The sequence below is a fragment of the Buteo buteo genome, chromosome 27 (assembly GCF_964188355.1).
Source record: "Buteo buteo chromosome 27, bButBut1.hap1.1, whole genome shotgun sequence".
NCBI classification, from domain to species: Eukaryota; Metazoa; Chordata; class Aves; order Accipitriformes; family Accipitridae; genus Buteo; species Buteo buteo.
Genome location: NC_134197.1, coordinates 4,617,044 through 4,641,912, shown reverse-complemented (window position 1 = coordinate 4,641,912; position 24,869 = coordinate 4,617,044). Strand labels below are relative to the sequence as shown.

Sequence of the window (24,869 nt, the reverse complement as noted above, 5' to 3'; positions counted from 1 at the left end):
TGGCAATGCACGCTGCTGGGCTCGCTCGGGTTCCTGGTGGCACGAACCCACCGTTCCTGGCTCTCGGGGACCAGGGGCAGGCACAGAAGCACTAACCTGGCCGTAGCCCCTCGGAGAGGGCAACAGCTCCCCGCCTGGGGAAATTTTCTGCTGCGAATGCCCCACGCTGGTGGGTCAGTCCTGGGGGCCTTCTGCCAGGATTGTGGTGCCAGAGCTGGTCAATAAAGCTGCATGAGCAAGGGCGAGAGAGTCCTTTTCTTCAAGGGGCTCTCCCCAGGACTCACGGGGAACTGCTGGTGGTGTCAGCCCTTTGCTGTAGCTGCTTCCCACCCCGAAGCAGGGCTGGGGACAGCGTGATTGTAGCCCAGCAGCACAAAGGCACCTGACTTAGGGTATGGCACCAGGGAACGTAACTCCTAGCAATGCATCCTGCTTGGAATCCCGCTCCTGGGTCCTTGTGCTGCCTTTACCACCCCCAGAGCTGGGCACCGTTTTCCAGCCTGACGCGCCAGCACCTCAGGCGGCCACTGCCGCAGCGAAGCCGAGGCCTGCCCCACATGCTAATCTTTAAATCCCAAAGGTGTTTCAAGCCTTCTGCCTACCAGCATGAAAGATCACGCAGGGCTGCCAGCCTAGAGGACCAGAAGAGCCTGCCTACAGCCCCCGTGGGGGGGAGCACCCCCTTCCTGCCCCCTGCCAGAGGGGACAAAGGACCAGGAAGGCTCCTGAGAAGGATGACACAGGGTATAAGGTGAGGACGGGCAATGGATCAGGAATGATGCTCCCAGTGGGAGAAGCGTGCACCACCCTTGAGTATCCTTGCATCTGCTGCGGCGCAGGGGCAAGGTGTCGAAAAGCAAATCGAGGGCAGTTGTGGAGTCTTGGTCCTCCTTCTCGCATTCCAGGCTCCCCGAGGTCAGCCTTAACCAGAGCTCCACCCGCAAGCTGCTGCAGAAGAACCCTTGTACCACAAGGACTAGGAGGAAGAGGAGCTGGAACTGATTTTTTTGGCTATTTCCGTGTCCGACTTGGCAACTAGAAACCGCAGCTTTTTCCCTCCGGAGCGAATGAGGTCCACCGCACTGCAGAGAGCAGCAACAGGGAAAGAGGTGAATTCTGGCTCCCTGCAGGCTGGCAGCCCCCCCAGGAGCCTGCCAGGTCACGGACATTTGCAAAACACCCAGCATCTGCAAAACACCTGCACCCTCTGCTCTGTGCCTGCTCAGTGCTACAAGCAGAGTCTGTTTCTCCGCTGCCTGTAGCTTTACAGAGAGCCCGGCCTCCACACAAGTGTTGCCAGGACAAGGGGCAATGAGCCCTGAGCTGCTCTGCCCCGTAGGCACCTTGGGCTCTGCCTCAGACAGGCAGGCAGGGTGCGAGCTGCCCCATCCCGCTGCCTTTGAGGCGGGGGGAGCAACTCCGCATTGCTGAGATCCACCTCTGGAGCTCGCATTCGTTTCCCAAATAGGCTCCTGATCCCTCTTTCAAACCCCTGCACCCAGATGCCTTGCCCCCTTTCCAGCGTCCTGGGCAGGTCGCCCCTCTCTCTGCAGCTTGCCCATACCGCAGCATCCTCTGCGTTGTTGGCCAGGACCGCAGCACCAGGCACTCAGAGACCCCGTTCAGTTCTTTGCAGCAAAACAGCTGAAAACCTGGATTTAAGCAGTAACTCCCACGGTGCCGATACCGGACCGGGCCCTCCGGCGGGATGCAACTCACCTTTGGTAGTCTGCCCCGATGAGACTGGTGCCGTTGACGGCCAGGATGCGGTCCCCGATGGAGAGCCTGCCGTCGGTGGCCGCGGGGCTGTCCTCGATGAGGGTACGGATGTAGATCCCCGGAGAGCAGAGAGGAGTGTGCTGTTGGCAGGGAAAGGCAGTAAGTGACCAGCCAGGGTAGAAGGGACACGAAAAATTTGCGGTCCCAAAGGGCTGAGCTCCCCAAAGAGGGTGACTCTTTCCCATGGCTCACGGCCAAGCGGGTGCCTGATGCCAGGTGGGACCCTGAAGGCTCTGGGGAACTTGATGGATGGGTGCTGGGGACGGTGTCACTAACAGTAACAGGAAGGAAATGCGAGCCTTCAGTTTTATATCAATTTATACACAGAAAGGAGAGGTGGGTGCAATATTTTCTTGTTCAATTTAATTAAGAGCAAAGCATCGTTAACCTGCAGCTGTCTTGGGATTGGAGCTCTTTACTCACGGCTGTCCCAGGGGCTCGGTGATGCCCTGTTTCCTACTGACTAATGCACTGCCGTGAAAGGCCACTTAGTAAGATGATCCACTGCCCTAAGCCAGATTGCAACGCCACCGTATGCAATGAGTTCTGTTCTGGCACCCCACGAGCCTCCCTGCTCCCCTCCGCTTGCCTTGCCACCCGCTGAAGGGTGGAGGAAAGACCTCGGCTGAGTCATTTTCCTTCTACAAGAGCGCTGAGCCCGTTTGCTCTCTCCAGCTGCAGGACAGCTGTGATGGACTTTGCGTGCATGGCACAGCCACCCAGGACCAGAGATCTGCTCCTCCCGATAAATCACTCTGTGTCTCATTTTCCCCAGGAGAAGCAGCCTAGCTCCCATGCGAAGCCATTAGCTTCTTTGCTGGTTTTTCTTGGGGTATAAAACATGTCCCACATGTCCCGCTCCAGCTATTTGGAGGAGCATCAGCCCTGTCCTGCGATCGGTGAGAACTCACCAAGCCGTCGATCAGCCCCATCCCCAGCCCGATGGGTCCTCTCTCCAGCTCCACCACAAAGACGTAGCAGAAATCATCGGTGGCAGAGCTGCGGCTGGAAGACTCTGGCGTGGGGTAGTCATAGGGGGTCGGTGAGCATCCTGGCAGTGGAGAGACCGGCTTACCCCTCTGGCATCACCCAAACCCAGCCTCAAAATCATCTCCTGCAGAAAGCTGCCCCCCAAAACCCCATCAAAGCCGACCTCACGTAGCCCCAGGGCTGGTTTTCTGCCAAGGCAGGAGCAGGATGAGATGCTTCGTTTGCTCTCACCTGCCTTGTCCAAGCACCGACAAGTCCCCGCAGGAACCGCGTGTGCGGCGAGGGGCTGTGCAGCAGAATGGCAGCAAACACCCTCGTGCCCCAGTCCTGCACCCCCAAAGCAGGGCAACGCCAGCTTTCGGTACCTTCGGGGGTGCTGCCTTTGGTGCCATTCATCCCGTTCCTCCGGGGGTCCTGCAGCCCCTTGCCGGTGCCTTGAGGGGACTCTGGGCTCCCGGAGTCGAAGTTCAGAGGGGTGGTGGGTGGCGTCAGCAGGCAGGAGGGGTCCGTGGGTGCTGTGCCAGCCTTGGGTGCTGAACCCCTGCCCAGCTGCAGCTGCTTGAGCTTCTCCTGGAGCTGGGGCTCACCGGCGGGGTGCTCGCAGGGGCAGCCGTTGGTGGCCAGGCTGAGCGGGGGGTTCCCCTCCGGCTCGGCGCAGCCCCCCAGGGAGCTGTAGTCCTCCTGGGTGATGGTGTTCCCCAGGGTGGCAGCAGCCGGGCTTTCGCTCACCTCCAGGACATCTGGTGTCGTGCATGCCTCTTTCTTAAGAAGGAGAAAAATGCTCTGTGGGATCCCTTGCGTTTGCTTTTCACACCCTACCTGCACCCCACCACCCTGTCTTCTTCGCAGGCGGGACGGCTGCCGGCTCCAGCCAAAGCCTTGGCAATTCGGACACGGCCAGGGCTTGTCCGGGCTTCCCAGCAGAGCTCCCACGCCCCAGTTTTGTGGCCAGGGCCATGCTGGGGATTTTCACAGCCAGCCAGGAGGGGACTCTGGTCATGTCCCTGCTGGGGGATCTCACCGGAGAGGGACACACCAGTGGAGCATGGCTCCTCCTGTGGCCCCAGAACTGGGTGCTGTGGCCCCAGGGTGATGGGAGGAGGTAGCGGTGCCTGTGGGTCCTGCAGTCGATGGGGACAGGGTGGGAGAGCAGAAGGGGACCTGCTGGAGGGACATCATCATCCCCGGCGAGCTGGAGATGAATGGCAGCTGAGCTTAGCACCCGCAGCACGTCTCACCCCCCCCCGCGCTTTATAGGCATTAGCTAATTAGCGCTTTTGTGCAAGTCCGCCTGGCTACCTGGGGACAGGCAGGGTGCAGGGCAGGGAGGACAGGGGAACACGCCGGGAGAAGGGGAGCGCTGCCTGCGGACACCCCCCTTCCTCCCTCCTCCCCACTAACAAGATTGCTGGGACGAGCCTGTCCTTCCAGCTCACCTTCCCACAGCCCCCACGCTGGGGGATTAGCAGCACTAATCCTTCCAGCAGCTCTACGTGAGGGCATCGCCGCAGCTCCGGGCTGCAGGTGAGGGCAGCAAGCCCTTGGCGCTGGGCTCGGAGGGATCTCCAAGAGGGACCCAAGACTCTCCTGCCCACCCTGGAGAGAACGAGCCCCTCCGTGGGGTACAGGCTACCTTTGGGGGTGCTGAGCCTGGCCCCTCACTGGCGTGGGGGCTCTTGCTCCGCAGGCTCCAGAGAAAGTGGCGGATGTAAAGGAGGTGCCGGTAGATGTTGTCGTCCAACGTCTCCACCTCCAGGTCCACTTTGAAGCCCCCGCTGGGCAGGACGATGGGCGGGTGGTTGTCGAAGGACTCCAGCGTGTCATCTGAAAGGTGGAAGGAGGGAGGCTAGCCCTGGCCCGGGCTGAACCCCATCTCCCGGTTCTCGGCCATCCCAGCTGGGATCGGGGACACAGTGAGCTGCGAGGCAGCAGCATCCCTCGCTTGGGAACGCGGAAAGAGCCCCAAGGCCTTCTGAATGCGCTTGGCATCCTTTCCAATATCCGAATTGCGGGGCCGTGGTTATTCCTGAACGCTGCAGTTACTACAGGAGCCCCAGGGAGGGGAAGGGAATTGCCTGTTTGGTTTGACCATAAAAACCTTGAAGGGAGCCTGTGGGTGACCGGAGCAGCGCTGAGCACGAAGCCAGGGGCTCACCGGGCTGGAAGGTGGCCGGGTTCTCCTCCTCGCCGGGCTGCCATGCTGCGATGCAGCCCACATCCATCACCGCCTGGCACTGGCTCAGCACCCGGTAGAGCTGCGCGGGGCTCAGCGCCGGGAACTCGGCTCGCAGGGACGGCCAGGTCATCTGAGCGAGGAAACAGAGCGCGGGGCGAACGGCCGAGGTGAGGAGCCGCTTTCTCCGAGGAGCAAGGGCTCGCGAGGAGGGTGGGAGGGAGAGGCTGGGCAAGACGAAGCGAATCTGAGCATCCCCTCCTCGGTACTGCCTACCCACAGACCCACCACCCCAGGAAGGCGCAGCTGGGGACAGGTTGCAGAAGGGACGTATCACTGCAAGGATCCCCCAAATGCCGAGCGGGGTCTCCTGCCCGTGCCCATCCCGATGCCGTGAGCCCCCGGCCGGGCATTCCTCACCTGGACCAGCTGGGAGCCGGGCATGGCCAGCAGGTTGGCCACGCTGGCGAGTTTGGCGAAGAACTGCTGGGCGAGCTGCTCGAAGCCGGCACCGCGCAGCCACTCCAGGAGCAGCCGCACGCTGGCCCGCAGCTTCACCCCCTGCGACCAGTGGAAACAGCCGAGAGAGGAGCCTGCGGAGGCAGAGCATCCATCAGCACGTGTCGGGGACACAGCCCCCCCCCCGGACCCCCAGCCTTTGGCCGGAGCCCAGCCCCTGCCCCAGAGGTAGAGCTGCCCCCGGTCAGCAAAATAAATCCAGGTTAATGTCCCCAGCATCCTAGAGCTGTAATTCTGGGTGGTGGCTGGACCTCGCCTGGCACTAACAGCAGGCGATGAGGCTGCTGTGTTAATGAGGGCTAACGAGCACCTCAGTTACAAAGCAAACTGCAGTAGTTTATTAATGAGCTGCCCCTCTGAACTGCTGTCAGCCTCCTCTGCTCAGGCTAAAAGGGCAGCGGTCTTGCAGGGGTGAGGATGGGGCACTCGTGGGATTAAACCCCTCCTGGGAATGGGGACCCTGGAGATAACAGTGCTGAGACCTGCCCGTCTCCAGCCCCCCTCAAGCCCCCTCCCTCCTGTACCCCCCAAGATGGCACTGGGATGGACTGGAGGGTCTCCCAAAGGGCCGGTCCCCTACGGATTACCCAGTTCAGGCTGGGTGTTCAAGGAGGACTGACCCTTATCCAGGAGCTGGTTGAAGAGCAGGGTGTTGGAGAAGAAGAAGAGGTAGGCGAACATCTGGGAGGTGATCTCCGGGTGTACTTCGTACTGGCGGAGCAGGTCCAGTGCCGCCTGGTAGATGAGCACGACCCTGCGGAGCTCCTCGGGCAGCGGCGGGGACGTCCGCCAGCTCTCCCGGCACTCGTTCTGGAAGGGGTTGCACTCCAGCAGGGCAGGGAGCGACACGTACAGACACTGCAGAGAGAGCGGCAAGTTCACAGCAGACTGATTTTGTTTCTTTTTTTTTTTTTCTCCCAATGAGCCAAACCCTTCCGACTCCCCTCACCTCCACAAGCTGAGCAAACCCCACTGGCACTGCTCCGGCAAGGGGCTGATCCTGCTTACCCCCTGCTTCGATGCGCTCCGGTGTTGCGCAAGTGTTTTAAAAAAAAAAAAATTAAAATGAACGTGTCTGTTGCTTTTAGCAGTTGGAGGTGACAGCGTGGGATGGCTGAGCTAAAAGGATCTGAAAATTGATCTGAACCAGGGCAGCAGCCGATCAGCTGGGCACGAGGGTGAAAGAAAAACGGTGACCTGATGAGGATGACCTTTCCCTATTGCTTAAACGGGAGAGCAGCACCTAGCACCCACCTCTGCCGAGGCTAAGGGGGAGGCGAGGGTCCTGGGGAGGAGGGTGCCGCTTCGGCCGAGCGGAGCAGGAGCAACCCCTGCATCCCCATGTGCCGATGCCAGCGGACAGGCAGGGCCGTCCCGCACACAGCAGCCTTTCTCCTGCCTCACACTGCCCGCTCTGTTCCCCGCTCCGACGCTGCCCGGCTCTCACGGTCCAACGGCGACGGTCCAGGGGCCCCTTTCCATCACGCCCTGAATCGCACCATTATTGCCATGCTGGCCGGAGCCAAGCAGCTCTCCCCAAACGCCTCCCCCGAGCCGCTGCACTGCAGGCAGGGAAACACACCGCAGTAATTCAATACTTTTCCTGGGCTGCGACCAAAAATCGGGGCATTTCGGCCCAAAGGAAAACACCTCGGCATGATGCAACTGCCAAAGAGTAAAAGCTTAAAAAAACCCTCCTGTGCAGCCCGAGAACTGCTGGGGATGCTCCTGCTGGCCCCATGGGACACTGCTGCCCTCCCCGGGGAGCACGTACCTTGGAGATGTAGTAGACGCACTGCTGGAAGGTGTACATGATCACCTCCTCCAGCACCGTCATCGCCTCCTCGCTGGCTGTGATGGTCGAGGAGAACAGAGACTCCTTGGAGCCTATGGGATGGAGAGGAGGATGGGGGAGCAAACCTGCAGCAGCAAGGCAGGCTGAATTCATTGCCCCCCAAATCCCCAGGGTGGGCGTTATTAGTGCTCCCGGGCTGGCATCACCGCCCTGGCATTCCCCCAAGGGGCAAAGAGGCTCCTCTCATCCCGGAGCGCCCACTTGCCGTCTCCCACGGCTCACAGTGCCGCTGGCAGCACAGCCCGGTGCTGCAGCACGGTGGCCTCTGCCCTGTCCTTCCAAGACCCTGCCTGGCCTACGAATATTTTAACTTGCTGCATAGAGCAGAAGGTTTCTGAGGCTGATGATTGATTTAATCCCTTTTTCCTTTTTTTCTTTTTTTTTTTTTTTTTTTTTTTTGTTGGTATTAACACAGGCTCACCAGTGAGCAATTCTGCAGGGCTGCCTGCAAATCCAGGTGCCCCCACAGCAGCGGGGGGCAGAAAGCCACCCCCGAGGCATTAACCACAAGCCGCTGTGGTGGAAAGGGGAGGCTCAGCTGCAAACGCAACACAACCCGGCCCTGAAACCGAGCAGCACCGCGGCACGACGCGAGGCTGCTCCTCCCGCCCAGATTACCCCAGCCTGCACCGCGGAGACATCCCTGCCGATGAGGATTACGGGGGGTTAAAGAAGCATCTGAGGGGCACTGACCATCGCTTACGACCGGGGATTAGCAGAGCAAAGTCGCTCCGGCCGGAGAAGCAAGTAGGACGCTGCGTCCAGCCTTACCTCTGACATCCAGCTCCTCCTCCATGCTCTGGATGTAGGTGGGCGATTTCTGCTGGATGAAGTAGAGGACCTCGATGGCGTTGGCCATCCAGAAGAGGATGTGTTGCAGGTCTGGGAGAAGGTCCGTGATGGTGAAGCGGGACAGGGCAGCAGGGTCCTGGCTGGGGAGACACAGCAGGCGTTACGGCTGCCGCTCCTCGACATCCCCACTCAAGTTTTTGGGGAGAAAACGGCCAGCCTGGGGCAATGCTGGACAGCTGAAGAGCTTTTCCACCCCTCACCCCCAAGCCCAGCACCTAGGAAGACCCTTTACAACCAAAATCTGGTGGTTCCTGCTCTGCAGAACAGCAAAGGGGACCCTGCAGGGACTGGGCTGGCCAAGAGCCACCTGGCCTTTGTGGGGTGCCACTTTTGGGGGAGACTCCCCCTAATACAGCTGAACTGCAGTAAACACTCATGGCTGAAAAACAGCTCTCCCCAAGAAGTATGTGCTGTTCCTGCCAGCTCTGGACGGTTAAACCCAGCCTGCCTGCACTGGGCTGTTCAAAAATAAAACAAAATAAATAAAAAGCATCTGGCAAGTTTCTCAACTGCTGAACTGCTTTTTCCTGCTATAGAAAAGGCCTGGGAAGCATCCTCGGAGCTTGTCCTAAAGGAGAGCTCACAGCAAGCACCAACGGTTTCTCCAGATGCTGCTTTGGAGCCTGGATTTTGGAAATGGCTGGGAAGCCAGCCGCCGGCACCACTGTGATAGCCCCAAAGTGGTGCTCCCCCCCCTGGGACACCATCCCTGGATGTACACATGCAATGCCAGCCCCTTCCCTGCACCACAGAGGGGTCTCCAGTGTGAACGGGGTGAAACCCCGCACCGGGACCATCCCCACCACATCCCTCAGGGATGCTGAAGCCACGTGCAAAGCCTTGGCCAGGTCTTGGATTGGAGAAGACCCCAGAGCTGCCGCAGGTCCTATTCTCCCTCGAGTTCCCCCGCTTTTCCAGCCCCGCACATTCCCAAGCCAGGGGCCTTGCAAGCACCGTGGTGAAAGGACCAGGGCACCGAATGAGTGGGATTGAGCAGGAAAACTCAGCGTGCACTGGTGCTGCCAGGCTGGGAGGGTGGTTTTAGCCAGACACGGACTCCTCTCACTCAGGGAGGAAGAACCGAGTTGAATTCTCCCCTTTTCAGGGCAAAACAAGGAGGGGCAGCGGGTTGCACTTACTGCTGGGACTGCTTCTCAGCCAGCTCCCGTGTCCGCTCCTGGGCAGGGAAAGAAGGGGAAAGCAAAATGAAAACCAGCGGGACGGGGCGGCACGAGCATCACCCCGATCAGCAGTCGCTGCTGCTGGGGGCCGGGCTGGGGGAAGCCCCTGGGGGGGGTCCAGCAACACCCCCACCCCACCAACACCCCTGTCCCACCGCCGACTGACCCACACCGTCCTCTGGATCATTTTGGCCGCTTTGAGCAGCAGCTGCCCGAAGTCACCCGGCTCGAAGCTGGTGGCTGAATGCTGGATGCAGAGGCAGAGCAGGAAGGCGGGTGTCAGCTTGTGGTCGTCCCCCCCCGGCTCGATCAGGGTCATGATGCGCCGAAGGAGCACGTCCTCGGCCGCCGGCTCGAACTCCAGCAGCAGCTTTCTGCGGGGTACCCTGGGGCCGCCGGCAGGCGAGGGACCCCGTTTTTTGGTGACGGGGTCCCTCTCCTTCAGCAGGCTGCCACACGCCCCGCAGACGGGGGGACCCTCGGGGACGGCGGGGTGCAGGGCTCGCAGCCTCAGCAGGGTCTGCGCCGGCAGCGGTTGGGCTTTCATGGGGTCCTTGTAGAGGAGCAGGTAGTAGAGACCGAGGGAGAGGAGGTCCCCGTGCCGCAGCACGACCGTCCGGGCCACCTTGGCGAAGTTGACGGAGATGCCGGCACCTGCGATGGGCTCCAGCACCAGCTTCTCCTCTGAGCGATGCCGGGAAGGTCGGAGCTTCCTGATGGTGCAGTGCAGGGGCAAGATGTCGGGGGCCGACAGGCTGATGCTGGGCTTGCTCGCCTGCGTCCTCTGGCCCACCGTGTGCTGCTCGCGGTTCAGCAGGTAAACCAAGCTGTCCTGCCAAACGGGGAGAGGCGGCATGAACCGGAGGGTGGGGAGAAGGGACCCTCCTCCCTGCAGTGCGGTGGGTGCTGCAGCCTCCCGCTGTCCCCGGCCATCCCCCCCGCCTGCTGCACCTTTGCATGGCAGAAACGTGTTTCTCTCTATTTTCCTCGCCGTCGAGCAGGACAGCAGTGATCCCTGCTTTGGGTATGCTAATAAATGGGCACGATAACTTTGGGCACGCAGTAAATGGAGCTGCTTTGGGCAGAGGGAGCCCTCTCTCCACCTCTCGCCCCCACAGCTGCTTTTCCTTCCCACCTTCTCCCCCCAGACTGCAGGGAAGCCTGGACCCCCCTGGCCGGGGGAGGCCAGCGAGACCCCGGTCAGAGCATCCACTCCCTGCCCCGGCTTCTCCGCCAGCCCGCCCGCACGCCCCGGGGCACCTCACGTAACCACGCCGTGCCTCAGTTTCCCCAGCTGTACTAACGGGATGGGTGCAGACGGGTGAGGGCTGCAGTGCCAATGTCACCCTGCCAGAAAGATTGGACCAGCCAGATAGTCAACGGGGACAAAGTAGCCATTAACTCCAGGAGCCGTCCCAGTCCTTTCCAGTTCTCCAAGTGCCTCCAGCGCTGGGGAGCAGAGGCTCCCAGACGGGCTGTCTCCTCGCTGCCTCTCATTACGTTTGCCACTAATGAAGCAGCCAGACAGGGGACGGGGGCAGCTCAGCCATCACCCGCAAAACCGGGATGCTGCTCCGGGGCTTTCCCTGCCTCCCTCTGCGGCTTTAACCGGGGGTGATGGGGGGGGGGGTCGCGGGTCCCGGCTCCGCACTCAGGGACAAGACTGCCAAGTCCCAAGCCGGGCCAGCTCGTTTTCTAAAGGATCCTTTTCCTCCCCACCACCAACCACCCCCCCTTTAACCCCAGCAGCTCCGGCCATGCAAGCAGCATCCCCCCCCCCCGGCTTTTCCCTGGGGTTTGGGTGGGTTGGGGGGAGAAAAGCAGAGGATGGGGGGGTGCGGGGGGGTGCGGGGAGAGCCTGTGCGGTGCTTACATGCTGCTGGCTGTAGCCCTGCAGGAGCAGGAGGTGCGGGGACTGGTAGAGGGAGTACCGCATGCTGCCGCCGCTCCGCGCCGCCGCCGGGCTCCCGGGCAAGGTGGAACAGTGCCGCTGGAACCTCTCCCCGATCCCGGTCCCTGTCCCGATTCCCGTGCCGGTCCTTCGAACCGGATTGCCTAAACTGGTTTCGCTGAGGCTACGCCGCAGGGTCGGGGGGGGACCGAGCCGTTCAAGCCCCGCCGGCGGCCGCCGGGCCCCCCGCGCCCGGTGCCGCTGTAGTTTCCGCGCTTGGGCGTTGATGCCTGCGGGGAATTGGGAGGGGGGGGGGGGGGAAAGGGGGGGTGAGGAGGGAGAAAAGCGGCGTTCAGTCCTCGCCACCTCGCCGGGACCCCCCCCCGCAGGCGCAGTAACCCACGGCTGGAGGGATGCTGCAGCGTGGGAGAGGGGATGGAGAGGCTGAAAGCTGCCCCCCCAGCCTCCAGGACCGCGCACCCTCCCCGGGCTGATGTCCCCTGGGTTCTTCACCCTTCCCAAAGGGTGATGCCAGGACATCCAAAGGTGGAGAGTTTCGTGCCCCAATGCCGTCACCAAAAAGGGGATGCCCCAGCCCTCCCTGGCCCCCAAAGCCCACGCCGACCCGGGGGGGCTCAGCGTCCGCAGCATCCCCCACCCGCCCCGGCCACGCTGCCAGGGCTCAGGGAGGAGAAAAAAAATCTGTGCTAAAAAGAAACTGAGCTCAATCTTTGCCAAAAAAAAAAAAAAAAAAAAAGCCTGGATGCTGCCTTCAGACCTTCAGCAGCCGGGGGCCAGCAGCAAGCAGGAGCTGTGGGGAGCCCCAGGGTTCCCCCCCCAAGCACCAGCCAGGCATGGGAGCTGGGAGCTGCAGTGGAGCCTGCCCGCCTGCCTGCCGCAGGAGCAAGCTGTAATTAACTTCTCCCAAGCATCAGTTCAGACAGAGCTGTCCACAAGACGAATGGGAGCCAGAGCAAATGAATAGGCCTGGCCTAGCCGCAAAAGCAGTCCCTCGCATGGTCCCCAGCCCTGGGGGGGGGTCCCCGTGGGTTCCCTCCGTGTTGCAAGCGTGGCTCGAGCTCTGCAGGAGAAATAAGAAGAAGTTGCAGGTCCGATGGGTGATGCTCGTACCTCGGGTGGGCAGCCTCCTGGGAGCAGGTCGCTGGCATTCGGGGAGGACGAAGAGAAGGGAAAAAAAACCTAAAGGATTTGCTTGTAGGAGCAGCACTGCAGCGGCATCGGTGCAGCACAGAGCCAGAGCCCCGCTCACGGCTCGGCTGACCTGCGAGCAGGCTTTGGCCAGCGAGATTTGGGGACAGCCGGCGGGATTTGGGGATGGCAGAGCGGAGAGCCTAGTGCCCAGCGCTGCTTAAAGGGACACTCACAAGCTCAGACCCCAAAAAAATGTCATCTGCCTTATTTGGTGAGGAATGGGCTGCCGGTTCTGAAATACATTTTTTTGTTTGTTTGTTTTAAATCGAGCGCTCCTTTGCTGGGAAAATGAAAGAGATGGGGATGGGGAGAAGGAGAAAATAGCCCCTGCTGTTTACATGCCTTGGGATTAGGGCAAGGCATGGCCAAGCCACCCCTGGCCGTCCAGTGCCCCGTGTCCTTCTTAAAAAGGCAATCGGCCCCGCTCACGTCCCCATCACGGCCAGCGGCACAGCACGGGACGCCTGCGTCCCGCAGATGGGAAATCCGGAGGGATGCAACAAGCCTGCCTGGGCAGGAGCACAGCCCCAGCTGTGCCGCTGGGGATGCCGAAGGCCACCCCAAACGTGTCCGCAGGACCCCTTGGCTCCCCCCAGGAGCCCCATCTCCAACCCGCAGCATGGAAATGGGCCAAAGGGATGAAGGACGACTGGGGTGATGCAGGTCCCAGCCTGGCCTGTGGGAGTGGAGGAGGAGAGGGGCCGGATCCTGGGGAGCAGCTATTGCTGGAGCTCATTGCGCCGGGAGGGAACGGCGGCTGCTGGGACTGGGGTCCCACTGCCTAGAGAGACATGCCATCACCGGCCCCTTATCTAGGGGAAAGGAAGCTTCTGTATTTATTTTGCGTAGGAAAAAGCTGCTTTTTTACTGCCGATAGAGCCCCCGTCACAGGCTCCCCGCTAACCCCGGAGCTGTGCTGGAAAGATAAACACAGCTCTTTTCCTGAGCATAACAAAAAGTCCCTCCATAAACCCAGTTAGTTTTTTTCAATCCTCTGGTACCGTTCTCTCCTCCCGAGCACGTGCAGGTTATCCCACCCAAAATGCTGCACGAGCATCTCCCACACAGCATGGCCAGGACAGAGCCAGCAGCGGCTGAAGCCACAGGGTGATGCGGATGGGAACGGGGCAGGATGGCACCCTGTCCCTTAGGGAGAGCTGGGCACCCCAGGTAGGGACACCGCGCACCCCCCGGCCAGCATCCACCAGTCCCCACCAAACTGCTGCCTCTAAACCCGTCCTGCATCCCGGGGAGGGAAACCTTCCTGGGATCTTAGCTGGGATCTGCCTCTTTTTCAGCCTAGGAAAGAGGTTCCCTTTTATTGGCTGAGAAATAAATCAGTCAATAAATAACTCCACAGGCCCCAGGAAAGAAGTAACGCTTTGAATTTACCCAGGAGGGGCTAACGCCAGGCTAGTCCTTCCTAATGTAATTGCTACACAGACCCTGCAGGGAATCCTCCCTGGATGCAGGCGTGCTAAAGTATATCAAAGCCAGCTCCTCAGAGGTAGCTGGCAGAGCATCTTTTAATACAACGGGCTTAACTCCTAAGTTTCTTGAGGCGTGCACGCAGTTCAGCCTCCAGTCTCCCAGGAAAGCCCCAGCAAGCTCAGGACATGGTGCAAAATGGGGCTGTTTTGGAAGATGACTGCCGTAAAGATGCCAAGTACTGCACCTCTGTCCCAGTGCCCTCCAGTTTGTGGGTGTTTTCCCCAGATGCTCCCTAACTGCTGCTTCATTGCTCCCCAAAAGCGGTGGGGCTGAAGGTAGCAGTGAGAGAGGGCGTCAGCCTCGTTTACTGCAGAGATGCTCTACCTGGGCTGCTAATTAGTGGCGTGAGGAGTGAGCACCTTCCTCTCCAGGGGGAAGCAGCTAATAAACTAATTAGGATAATGGATAACCGAGCAGATAAAACTCTTAAGCTATTTGCTAACAGGTCACAGATGGGTGTGGAGCCTTTCCCCCAGCTACCAGCTCAGCTGCAGGGTGGGTAGTGATGCTCCAGCCTGTGTGACACCAGTGGTCCCAGTCCTGCCGCTCCAGTGATGCCCTGCGTGGGGAAGGGCACTGCAGGTATTTCTCTGGGGATCCTGCTTTGCAGCATCCCAGTTTTGTTTGTTTGTTTTTTTCCCCAGGGACCTGCAAGCCCAAAGTCCCTTTATTTTTTGCCAGATGCTGCATTTTCCACACCAGTGCCCCACGACCCTGGGCAGGCAGCTAATGCTTGGTAAGGGGACTTCTGCCACCTTGAGGCTGGTGACAAGGGTGACCCCGGTGGAGGGCACTCGCAGTCAGTCCCCATCACACCAGGAGTTTTGTGTCTTTTTGGAGTTGAGGGGGAAGCAGGTGGCTCCCCCAGACATGCTGCATCACTCCCATTCATCCCTGGCAGCTCACGGATGCGGTGGGAAAGCGTGGTCCCATCCCCGCAGCATCCCTTCGGGCAGTGCCACCAGCATGGGGTGAGACCGGTGACAGAGGCCTGGTGCCACCAGAAGAAAATGCTGCAGGAGTGAGATTTTAACAGGTAAGACAAATAAGAGCTGTGTAGTCTGCAGAGCAGACAGCCTAAACAAACGTGGGTGTAGGTTTTCTGTCTCGGAAGAGCTTGGTCAGCTATGGAAAATGCCCGAAGGTTAAAAAACGGAGAATTTCCACCACCCCACCCAGAAGTGCTGAAACAAATGAAGCGATATCTACATTGAAAGTGTAACGGGCTTATTTCCAGATCCAGGGCACGCGATCCAGTCAGGAACTGCTCCTCCATGGGAAATCACCGAAGGGTGCTGAGCCCAGGCCAGCTCCGTGCCGCCCGCTCCGGCACCGGACAGCCCGCTGCCTGCTTCTCCCCTGGCCAGCATGGGAGCCTTACCCTCCCCACAGCTGCCAGCCCACCCAGGATCCAAGTCATGGGTGGGAACGCTGCTTGCTGCAGCCAAGGGGGAGAATTTGAGGCCAAGAGTTGATGTGACCTTGGGCTCAGGCAGGGAGCTGCCACGTGGCCCTCCCTGCCGTGTGCTATAACCATTGCGCTCGGCTCTTGCCTTTTCCTCGCTTCAAAAGAAGCTGTTTTTAGAGTCACTGCTCTCCCAAAGCACGTAATATCTCTCTGATCCTGGCTGGAGAAAGAGCCGAAGAGAAGAGCAGAGCATCTACCTCTGCAGCCCCCTCTCTGGCCTGGGCACCAGCAGCAGCAGCTTCTTTCTCTCCGTTCGCATCCCACGTGCAGCGAGCTGGGACCGATCCTGTAGCATCCCCTCCCTGAGCAGACACAAGGACTGGACATGGCGAGGGATGGAGGGAGCCCTGTCTCACCATCGGGTGCCAGCAGACCCCCTGCACAGCATTAATATGAGGGCTTTGGGTTATTTTCCACTCTTCCTCTATCCTTCCCGTTTCAAGGCAGGACGTGAGCCCGTCCCTGGCTCCTCGTGCTGATGGGCACCTGCCCACAACACGAGCAACCCACGAAGCTGCAAACCCCACGCTCGGATTTTGGGGCACCCAGGCAAAATCGCAATTGCAAATCGCGGTCGGTGGGACCCCAGCAGCATCTGTACTCCCCCGAAACGCGCACGGCTGGTTTCCTTCGTGCCATGTGCCTGGGCTCCTTCCAGTCCTCGTTAGAGCAGATGGGAAAGGAGCCCTGTCCCCGCTGGCGTGGGACAGGTTGGGCCATTTGTTCCCCTGCTGGTGGGGAAACCTTGGCTCTCATTTGCTGAATGCCTGGGATAATCCTACGCCATTTTCAGGTTATTTCTGACAATCGCAACCTTTTCCTACAGGTGTGAGGAACCGCTCGGTGCCCATCCCAGCAAAACGCCCTGGCTGACACCTCCAGACCCTGATCCGGACCCCTCCGTCAGCAGGTCAGACCCACCAAGGGCATCGTGCAATTAAAAATCTGATTTTAAGCCTTTCCGCCCTCATCCTCATGGGGTTTTTATCTGAGGGTGGGAGGAGGAAAACTTCATTACTCTGCACTGGGGTAACTTATTAACCTGCTGGTTCCTAATGATGCACTTATCTCCTCCTGCCAGCCCTGGACTCGATCCGGCATCTCCGGGGGGGGTTCTCCTGCCCTACATTGCTCTCTCTTCGTTAGCTTTTCATTTTGCTTAATTGTTCCTGCAGATTTGCCCAGGGTATCCAGCCTGGGGGATGCTCACGGGGAGATGGGGGAGCAGGGCAGTGCTCTGCCAGGCACAGAGCCATGCCAGGGCATGGGACACCATGACGCTGGTTCACAGCGATGGGAAGAGCGGGCAACGCTGATGGTCTTGCCTGCTGCCGCCCAGCCGCGACAGGGAATTTGGTATGAACGCCTAGAATGGCTGGGGTAAATATTTGAGGTCACATTTCCCTTTACGCACAGAGTACCAACTCTACCCAGGAGCCTTGCAGCTAAAACGTGGCTATCCTCCCACTTGCACCGCCCCTTCCCATGCCCAAAACCCGGGTAAAAGCTGCCGGTGTGGGGTCCGTCTCCCGCAGGCAGCTCGGGGGGGTGGTCACAGCTCCCCGGCCCCTCTCCCTGCCCCGCACCCAGCTCTGACCTGCGGTGGTGGTGTCCACATCCTTGGCTGCCAGCTCCTCCACCTCCGCCCTCTTGCGCAGCTCCAGCCGCCTCGAGAAACCCTCCCTGGGTTTCCAGAGGTCCTGGATGAGCAGCGGCTTCTCGTGGTCACCCAGGACCCTCAGCCCCTCCGTCTGCCACTGCTTCTCGGGGCCCTCGAACCTCCCGATGACATCGCACAGGGCGTACTGCCCGGCGCTGAGCTGGCTCAGTCCGTAGCGTTCCAGGGCTTCCTTCACCAGCTCCCGCGCGCCCGAGCTGCCCGTCGCCAGCACGCTCTTGTAGTTGGTGCCCGCGCAGATGTTGCCCCCGAAGATCTTCAGGACGCCGGGGGCTGAGAGCTGGGTGGAGAGTTCGGCCGGGTCATCCTCACCGGCTGCCGGGGAAGCGGAGGCTGAGCTCCGGTCCTTGTAGCTCAGCGTCCGGTATAAGACTTGGGAGAAAATCCGGCTCTGGCGCTTCAGCCGGTTCTTGGATGGTGGAGTCATGGTGGAGGAGGACCCATAAAACATCGCGCGTGAGGTCGTCATGGGGCGCAGCTGGGCAGGGGAGAGGAAAAAGGGGAAAGTCAGTGGTTTGGAGGCCAGATGGGCAGCAGGGAGGAGAGAACAGGAACGAGCTGGTGGCCGTGGAGGAGCCGCTGTCACCTCCAAGGGTGGCGAAGGGACAGCGGTAAGGGAGGGCCGTTTCCCTTGTGCAACCCAAAACATCACCAGAGCTCCTTGGCATCAGCACCATTAACCCAGGATGGATTTGTCCCTGAAAACGTAGCCTGGAGCGGCCCCAAATTTCTCCTTCGTGTGTATTAAGAGGTCCCTCTTGCCCAAGCAAAATGCAGTGGGAGGAGAGCGGAGCCCAGCGGGACTTGCCGGGGCCCATCCTGGTCAGGAGCCAAGGCGTCAGGAGTTACTTTCACTAATGAGTTTACGGAGCAATCCCATTTTTTAGAGGTGAAACAGAAAGCTCAAGTGCAAATTCAGTCACTCTGAGGTCACCGCTAAATGCTTTTGCTCACCGAGAGGCACAAGGGTGAAAATGGGCTTTAATTAGCCTTTCTAAAAATGTCCTGACTCTGACAAATCTCTTGGCTGTTGCTAGTTTGCGGAGGATGTTAAAGCATGCGGTGGCATCGCTGACAAGGCTGCCCTTGTCACGTTAGCCAGGGCAGCCCTGGGTGGGCAACGACCGGAGGAGATGTGGCCACAGCCGGGCGACAGCTCCCGGTGCGCCTCGGTCCCCAGGAACGGGCTGGAAACCGTGATGCTCTTCTGGCTTTAGGCAGATAGCGGTCCTGCCCGATGTCACTGCCGACATCTGGGGCCGGCTTTGAAATCGCATCCTGGATGCGCAAACACCCGGCGCTTGCACGGCGCTGATAACGCCACCGGCTGCACCACAGACTGCTGGCAGCCAAGGTCCGGAAAGAGAATTTGAGCATTTCTGATTCAGACAGGACAGGGATTTCCCTCACTTCCAGATTTATAACGTGCAGCCCGCGTGCAGGGAACAGGCACGGGCAGGGACTCGGTGCACACACAGAGGACCCCCAAAACATCCCATCTGCAGGTATCGGAGCGCTCTGATGCAGCAGTCGGCGTGATCCAGCTGTGCACGGCCAGGGAGATGCGGGGTACCGGCAGCTTGCTGCATCTGCAGCCCCATCTCGCTCCGGCAGGATCTCGCCGCCAGAGCAAACCCAGCGCTATCAGGCAGAATGATGTCGGCCCTGGAAAGCCTCCAAACCACCATCTAATTCGGGAAGAAAAAGCGTCCCTGCTGCTAATGGAAGAGGTCACCTTCTAACCCAGAAACAACCTCCTTGCTGCGCACGGAGGATTTCTGCAGGGTGTACATCTCCCCATCCCAGGATCAGAGACCCGTTGAACGCTGCAGATGGGGAAACTGAGGCACCAGCAAGCACTAAGGCTGCAGGACGTGCCTGGGAGCTGTGCGATCCTGCTATACCCTGCGTCACCCCTTTTTCCCCCCACCAGGACCGTGAAAATGCTGGGGTTTGTCCTTCTTCCCAACCCACTGGCTCTGAAAGTGAGGACACAGCAGCCGTCCGGGTGCTGTGGGGCAGGGAGGGAAGGCGGCAGCTGCTCCGGCCCTGGCTCACCAAAACCAGGCTTTTCAAAATCAGGCTGGAAAGCAGAGCGTAGCATCTTGTGTTTTGTACCTCGCCAGCTGAGCATTAGCCCCAGCAGCTTCGCTGCAGCTCACTGGGTTTGGGGAACGCTGTTCCTGCTCCCACCTTGGAACTGGGGAAACTGAGGCAGGGATGGGGTTAGAGCTATGGCTCCCCCCATGCTGCTGCTCCTCCTCCAGCTGAGCCCGGAGCTGCTGCTCCTGCTGGGGACATCCCTGGGGACATCCCTCGGTGTCTGCTGTGTGACATCTCCCAGGAATGCCAGGGCGGACCCGACCTGGGGAGCAGGTCAGGGCACTGGCAGACGCTCGGGTTGAAGAACTGCTGCCCCAGGCTGTTAGCACAGCCCTGCCAGTCCTCCTTAACATCCACCAGAAGAAAAACTACCCCTGTGTCCCTACGAGTCCTTGCCATCAAGGATGCAAAAGTCAAAACTTTGTCATCAAACCACTGTTTTCAATTGGTGGATTTAATCTCCTCTACCCTGAACTACCTCCAGCACAAAGGGAAAACTTTTAACATCTGCTGGTGGTACAGTCCTTCCTCCAAGCCCACATCACAGGCAGAGACAGCATCCTCACTCCTCACAGGTCCCTGCCTGGTTTTGAATATGTTATTTATAGCTCCGCTCTTTTCCTGCTCTTTCTATCAAACACAGCTTCTACAGAGTGCAGGGGCAAAGGCATTTCACAGGGGAAAAAATAAGAAGCCTGGATCAGAAGAAGCTTCCAGCCTGGCCACTCCATTTTTCAACAACATCTGGAGCAACACTGGTGTACTTTCACCAGGCACCAGCCCAGGTCACCTGAGAAATCGCAGCCTTCTCCCGAAGACAGCGTAACACATGGTCTTAATCCCCCTGAGGACTCTAACGGACATGATAAGGTGATAACGAAATGGGCTCTTCTCGCATCCGTGCGCTCAGGCATGCTGATCACGGGCATCTCCGAGGAAGCTAAAGAGAAAACTGCGGTACGTGTGATGCTGTTGGGTTCTGCTGCAAGAGCAGGGATGCTCCAGCTGGACCCAGCTACCTGGGGACAAGCCAGCAACGGCGTTAACTGTTTGGGCACATCTTTCCAAAGGTTGGTGGGACTTGTGCTCATGGACCTCCCCAGCCCGGGGGAGCCCCCTCCTCGCTGCAGGCAGCCCAGTTCCCCAGCTGCAGCGTTGCAGCCGTGCGCTGTTGGAGGACACACGCCTGCAGCTACAGAAACGTGACCCAGACTTTCCAAAGAGTCCCTTTCTTCAGCATTCGATGACATCTCCGCTAACAACTCTACAGTAATCAGCCAAAAGCCTGTGATTGCCTCCCAGAGGGATCTCTACCAGGTATCCTCCACCTCCTTGCACGCTGTGCCTGGCCACACCAAAACCTGCTATTTTCCCCGGCCAGCACTGTCTGTATTTATTCTGCAGAGCTATGACAAATGCTTTTGGTATTCACATGGCCACCACATGTCCTTCCATCAGCACAACCGACTCTGCAACCAAGGGGGACGTTCCTGCAGGCTCCGAGGTTCCTGCTCCCACCACGGGGGAGCAGCTCCTTCCCGCTGCTCCCACCCAGCGCCCACGCAAAGCCTCCCCTTACCTTGCCATCCTTCTCATATGCCTTTTCTCCTTCCATTCATCATCTTCCTCAAAACGGGCCTTCCCCCCTGTCGTGCATCGTCCTGGGCAAGTGTCTGTCACACCTCTGCAAGAGGAAGAGGAGGTCCAGGGCTGCTCATGGTGCGGTGGCTTTGGAGGGCTCGGAGATGCTGCAACTCCGCTCCCGATGTGCATCACGTTTGCAATGCAGGCTACTGAGCGGCGTATATATCCCCTATAGCTCAGCATCTCACTATGTTCCCCCTGCCTCAAATCAAACAGCCCAAGCGCTTGCTGCACGTAAGAGCAGCTGACGCCTGGGATGGAGGGGGCACATCCGCCGCGGGGCACGCGTGGCTGCTGACACGTGTGTTTGCACGTGTTCATCCAGCCACAGCCCGTAGATGGGGAAGACCAGCCCAGCCCCAAGCTCAGGCTCCATTGCAGCAGGAACACGGCAGCCTTGGGGGGCAGACGGAGCAAACCCAGCCACGGCGATGCCCACCGACAGCATCTACCCCATCGCAAAGAGACAGGGAGAGAACAGCCAGAGGAAAAGAAACTCTATCGGAAAGGAAAGGTGAAGGGGAGGAGATGGGACCAGCAACAACCCCGTGACCTTCATCTCCTCCTCCCAAGCACACGTGTCCCCAGGGACACCAGGCTGGGGACCCTCTCGCCCATGGGTGAACGACGAGTCCTGGACCAGCTCCTTCCCCCAGTAGCCACAGCATGCTGGGATGCTCAGGGAGATTGTTTTTTCCTGAATCTCGGTCTATTTAGCTGGACGTCAATGAGAGCCACCAAGCACCATCCCCTCACCCTCCCACCACAGATCTGTGGGAAAACAAGCACTGGTAACTGAAAAAGAAAGAGAAAAGAAGCACCTGCAAAGTGCCTGCTGTGATTTCATGGGTGTTTCTCAGAAAGAGCCAGCAGGGCACAAGAAATACTCTTTTCCGTGGCTCCACCATGAATAAGAAAAACACACCATCAAATTAAATCACTTAGAGCCTCCATATAGGTTCGATCCAGCCCCTCTTGCTGGTCCAGCACTGGGGCTGCAGGAGAAACTTTCCACAAGGTGACGGGTCGTGATGTGAAAGGCAAAGAGATGCTGAACCCACCTCTGCTGCTCGCAGTTTCTTCTGATGATTAATCGCTCCCGCTGGTTAAATATTTATGCCTTATTTCCAATGTGTCTGGCTTCAGCTGCCAGACATTGATTCTTGTCATGCTTTTCTCTGCTCAATTAACGAGCTTTTGGCTACCATGTATTTTCTCCTCTGTGAGAGTATTTAGATGCTTTAGTCAAGCCCCCTCCTTCCCTTTGATTTGATTTATGAGTAGACTAACCCAATAGTGGTCTTGTCTCTCACTGCAAGGCATTTTCTGCAGCCCCTCGGTCCCTTCCACTGAGATGGAGAGACTGGGTTTGGCCATCATAAGCCCAAATTCGGTTCTGTTAGCGCCCTGACCGAAAATGCAAATAACTGCTATTTTTTTCCAGAGCAAATTTCCCATTACCCTGAAAATTTTCAATTCTCCAGCATAGAAATCGGGACAGAAGCACAGCCACTCCCCAGGCAGCTCCCGCTGGAGGAAGGAGCCAGTGAGCCCTTGAGCTGCCTCTCTCAGCATCTGCAAGCAGCTCCTGCTGAAAATTTATCATCCAGATTAGGGACAGGAAAACAACTCCGGTTTATTATTTTTGGGTGCAAAAAGATTTCCATTTTCCATTCCACTCCAGTTAGGATGCCTTTTGCTGGCCCGGTTTACCGTCCGGATTTGTACAAACTATTAACACTGTGCTGCTCTCGGTCAGCCCCAGGTTTTTCCAGAAATCATTTCTATCTCCTTCCAGAATAAAAGTACTGAAACGCAGAGGGTATGCTACCAGCTAGCAGTGCCCAGCAGTGATAATCTCCTCTGATAACTGCCTTTGAAATGGATCAGGTTTATTTAATACCGGCTTTCTTGACGCTGTGTAATGTCAGCTCTAAATACTGGACTGGACTGACTTTTTTAATACTGGAAAGTGCAGATTTTTACAAGAGTATCACCTCACATAACTCAAATGCTTCGCAAAAGTGTATTACAGCCAGAGAGTCACCTCTTGCGTCGGAGACTGAAATAATTTCTACTTGCCAGGAGTTTTTTTCCATACAGCCACGTTGGATGGCAGGAATTTATTCCTAGTGCTGAAGTCTTTAATCCATTAAAGCCTGAGCTAGGTTTCTCCCTCTTCTCCCTGGGGGGATGCTATCAAGCCAATCAACCTGTAGCTACCAGGTCATCTTACTACCTTTTGGGAAGAGCAGCAACACTATTAAAACACTTTTTAATCTCCTGGAATTTCCCCGGGGCTCGTCCCGGCACAGACGCAGCTCTGCACGGATGGGCGGTGAGATTTCAGCTATAACCGTCCCAGAACAGCAACCAGAAAAGCTATTTCCCCAGATCTCTATTTGAAAAATTTCCCTTTTTTTTTTTTCCTTTCTTTTCTTTTTTTTTTTTTTTCCTTTTGGACGGAAACCACTCGAGTCACAGCCTCGGTCTAATGGCAACGACTGCAGCCTGGATGCTGCGAGCGGAGGGAGAGGCCGCCCCGGCACTGCAATGTGGAACAAATTATAACTCAGAGAGCAAAGGAAATGAGAACACCCTGAACGCGGCGGCTTTGACGTGCACTCCTCGGCTCCAAATCCTGCCCCTCTGCAGATCCCGTCCCTACAGCCGAGGCTGCCAGGGCAGAGCCCAAACCCCTCCGTTCTGAATCAGAGCCCCCACTCCCTTCCATTCTGGATCAAGTCTCTGCTTCAGACCCCAACCTTTTCTTGTGTGAGTTTTATCCGTCTAATCTCGGGACAGATCGGAGGCTGATAATGTCGATGCCAGCCTTGGTGCCGTCTTTAGCCGGATCAGAGCGGGTAAACTCCTTACTGCGTTATTATTAGCAGCAGGCACTCTGCGGTAGCGCCCTGGACCCCACGGCTCAGGGACTGTTCAAACAGGATATAAAGGCAGTGCCGGTCCTGCAAAAGATGAACTAACAGTTTGTCCTAAAGGCAGCTATAGCTCCGCAAATAGATTATAATGATTTGGGACCCAATTCTATAAGGACAACAGGAGGCCTTTTAGCAGGTTTTCTTTTCTTGCCCCCCCCCCCCTTTTTTTTTTTTTCATTATTTTGCAGAGTCTTTTGAGCCGCCAACGTGCATCAGCTCTCCAGTAATGCGCAAGTACAAATGCCAGCCCTCTGCCCGGGCAGCTCTATTCACACACACACACGCAAGAAACGTTTCACAAAGAGCATTTGCTTTCTGCTGCCTTCCAAGCAGCAGAGTCTCGGTAGGCTGCCTAATTATAAGATCTTAGCAATAATTTTTTTCCAGCAATAATTAACTGATCCTGGAGAGCGCTGAAAATAAGCACTTCCCAAGCAAGTAGCAAACTCCCCTGAGCTTTCTCTGTTAAAGTTACAACTCAGCATGAAACTGTTCCAGCCTCCTGGGGACACAGACTATCTTGGCACCTCCCTGCCAAGGCCTGGGATGCCACGACAGTCCCGAGCAGCTCAATACAGGTGAAAGAGCGTGCGTGGAATAGCAGTGGGATCATCCCAAGGAGTGTGCAATGGGACAAGGATCCCGAGGGGCGTGCAATGGGGAGAAGGATCCCAAGGGATGTGCAATGGGGAGAAGGATCCCAAAGGGTGTGCAGCGGGAAGAAGGATCCCAAGGGGTGTGCAATAGGTCAAGGACCCCAAGGGATGTGCGATGGGACAAGGACCCCCAGGGCCGTGTGATGGGACAAGGACCCCAAGGACTGCGCAATGGGACGCGGATCCCAAGCGCTGTGCCATGGGACACGAATCCCAAGGGATGTGCGATGGGGAGAAGGATCCCCAGGTGCCTGGCAATGGGACAAGGATCCCAAGGTGCTTTTTCTCCCCAGCACAGCCCTCCCTGCCTGCCCGGCGCTGTCGGGCAGGTCGGGTCTCCAACGGCAACCGGACAAGCCTCAACCCTCGTCCGCCGCTTTCCTCCCGCCTCCACTTTCCAAGGGGACAAGAAACAAACCTTCCCACCCGAGCAAG

General features: G+C 58.3%; 1 protein-coding gene across 1 annotated transcript; it reads right to left on the bottom strand.

Moving 5' to 3' along the window:
• Nucleotides 1–745: 745 nt before the first annotated feature.
• Nucleotides 746–17,546, bottom strand: RADIL (Rap associating with DIL domain). Its single transcript, XM_075058393.1, has 14 exons — nt 17,009–17,546; nt 11,223–11,530; nt 9,522–10,181; nt 9,308–9,345; nt 8,088–8,248; nt 7,236–7,348; nt 6,082–6,319; nt 5,363–5,535; nt 4,925–5,075; nt 4,403–4,593; nt 3,135–3,531; nt 2,691–2,830; nt 1,720–1,859; nt 746–1,082 (listed from the first exon to the last, which is right to left on the bottom strand). Exons 1-14 carry the CDS (start codon nt 17,538–17,540, stop codon nt 977–979), a joined length of 3,348 nt encoding a protein of 1,115 aa, XP_074914494.1. The 5' UTR covers nt 17,541–17,546; the 3' UTR covers nt 746–976.
• Between the last annotated feature and the right edge of the window lie 7,323 nt (nt 17,547–24,869).

Coding starts and splice junctions, on each gene's coding strand:
- RADIL (XM_075058393.1), bottom strand. CDS start 17,540: ATGTTTTATGGGTCCTCCTCCACCATGACTCCACCATCCAAGAACCGG. Junction 11,531..17,008: donor TGTGGACACCACCACCGCAG/GTCAGAGCTGGG, acceptor AATTCCCCGCAG/GCATCAACGCCCAAGCGCGG. Junction 1,083..1,719: donor ATCGGGGCAGACTACCAAAG/GTGAGTTGCATC, acceptor TGCTCTCTGCAG/TGCGGTGGACCTCATTCGCT.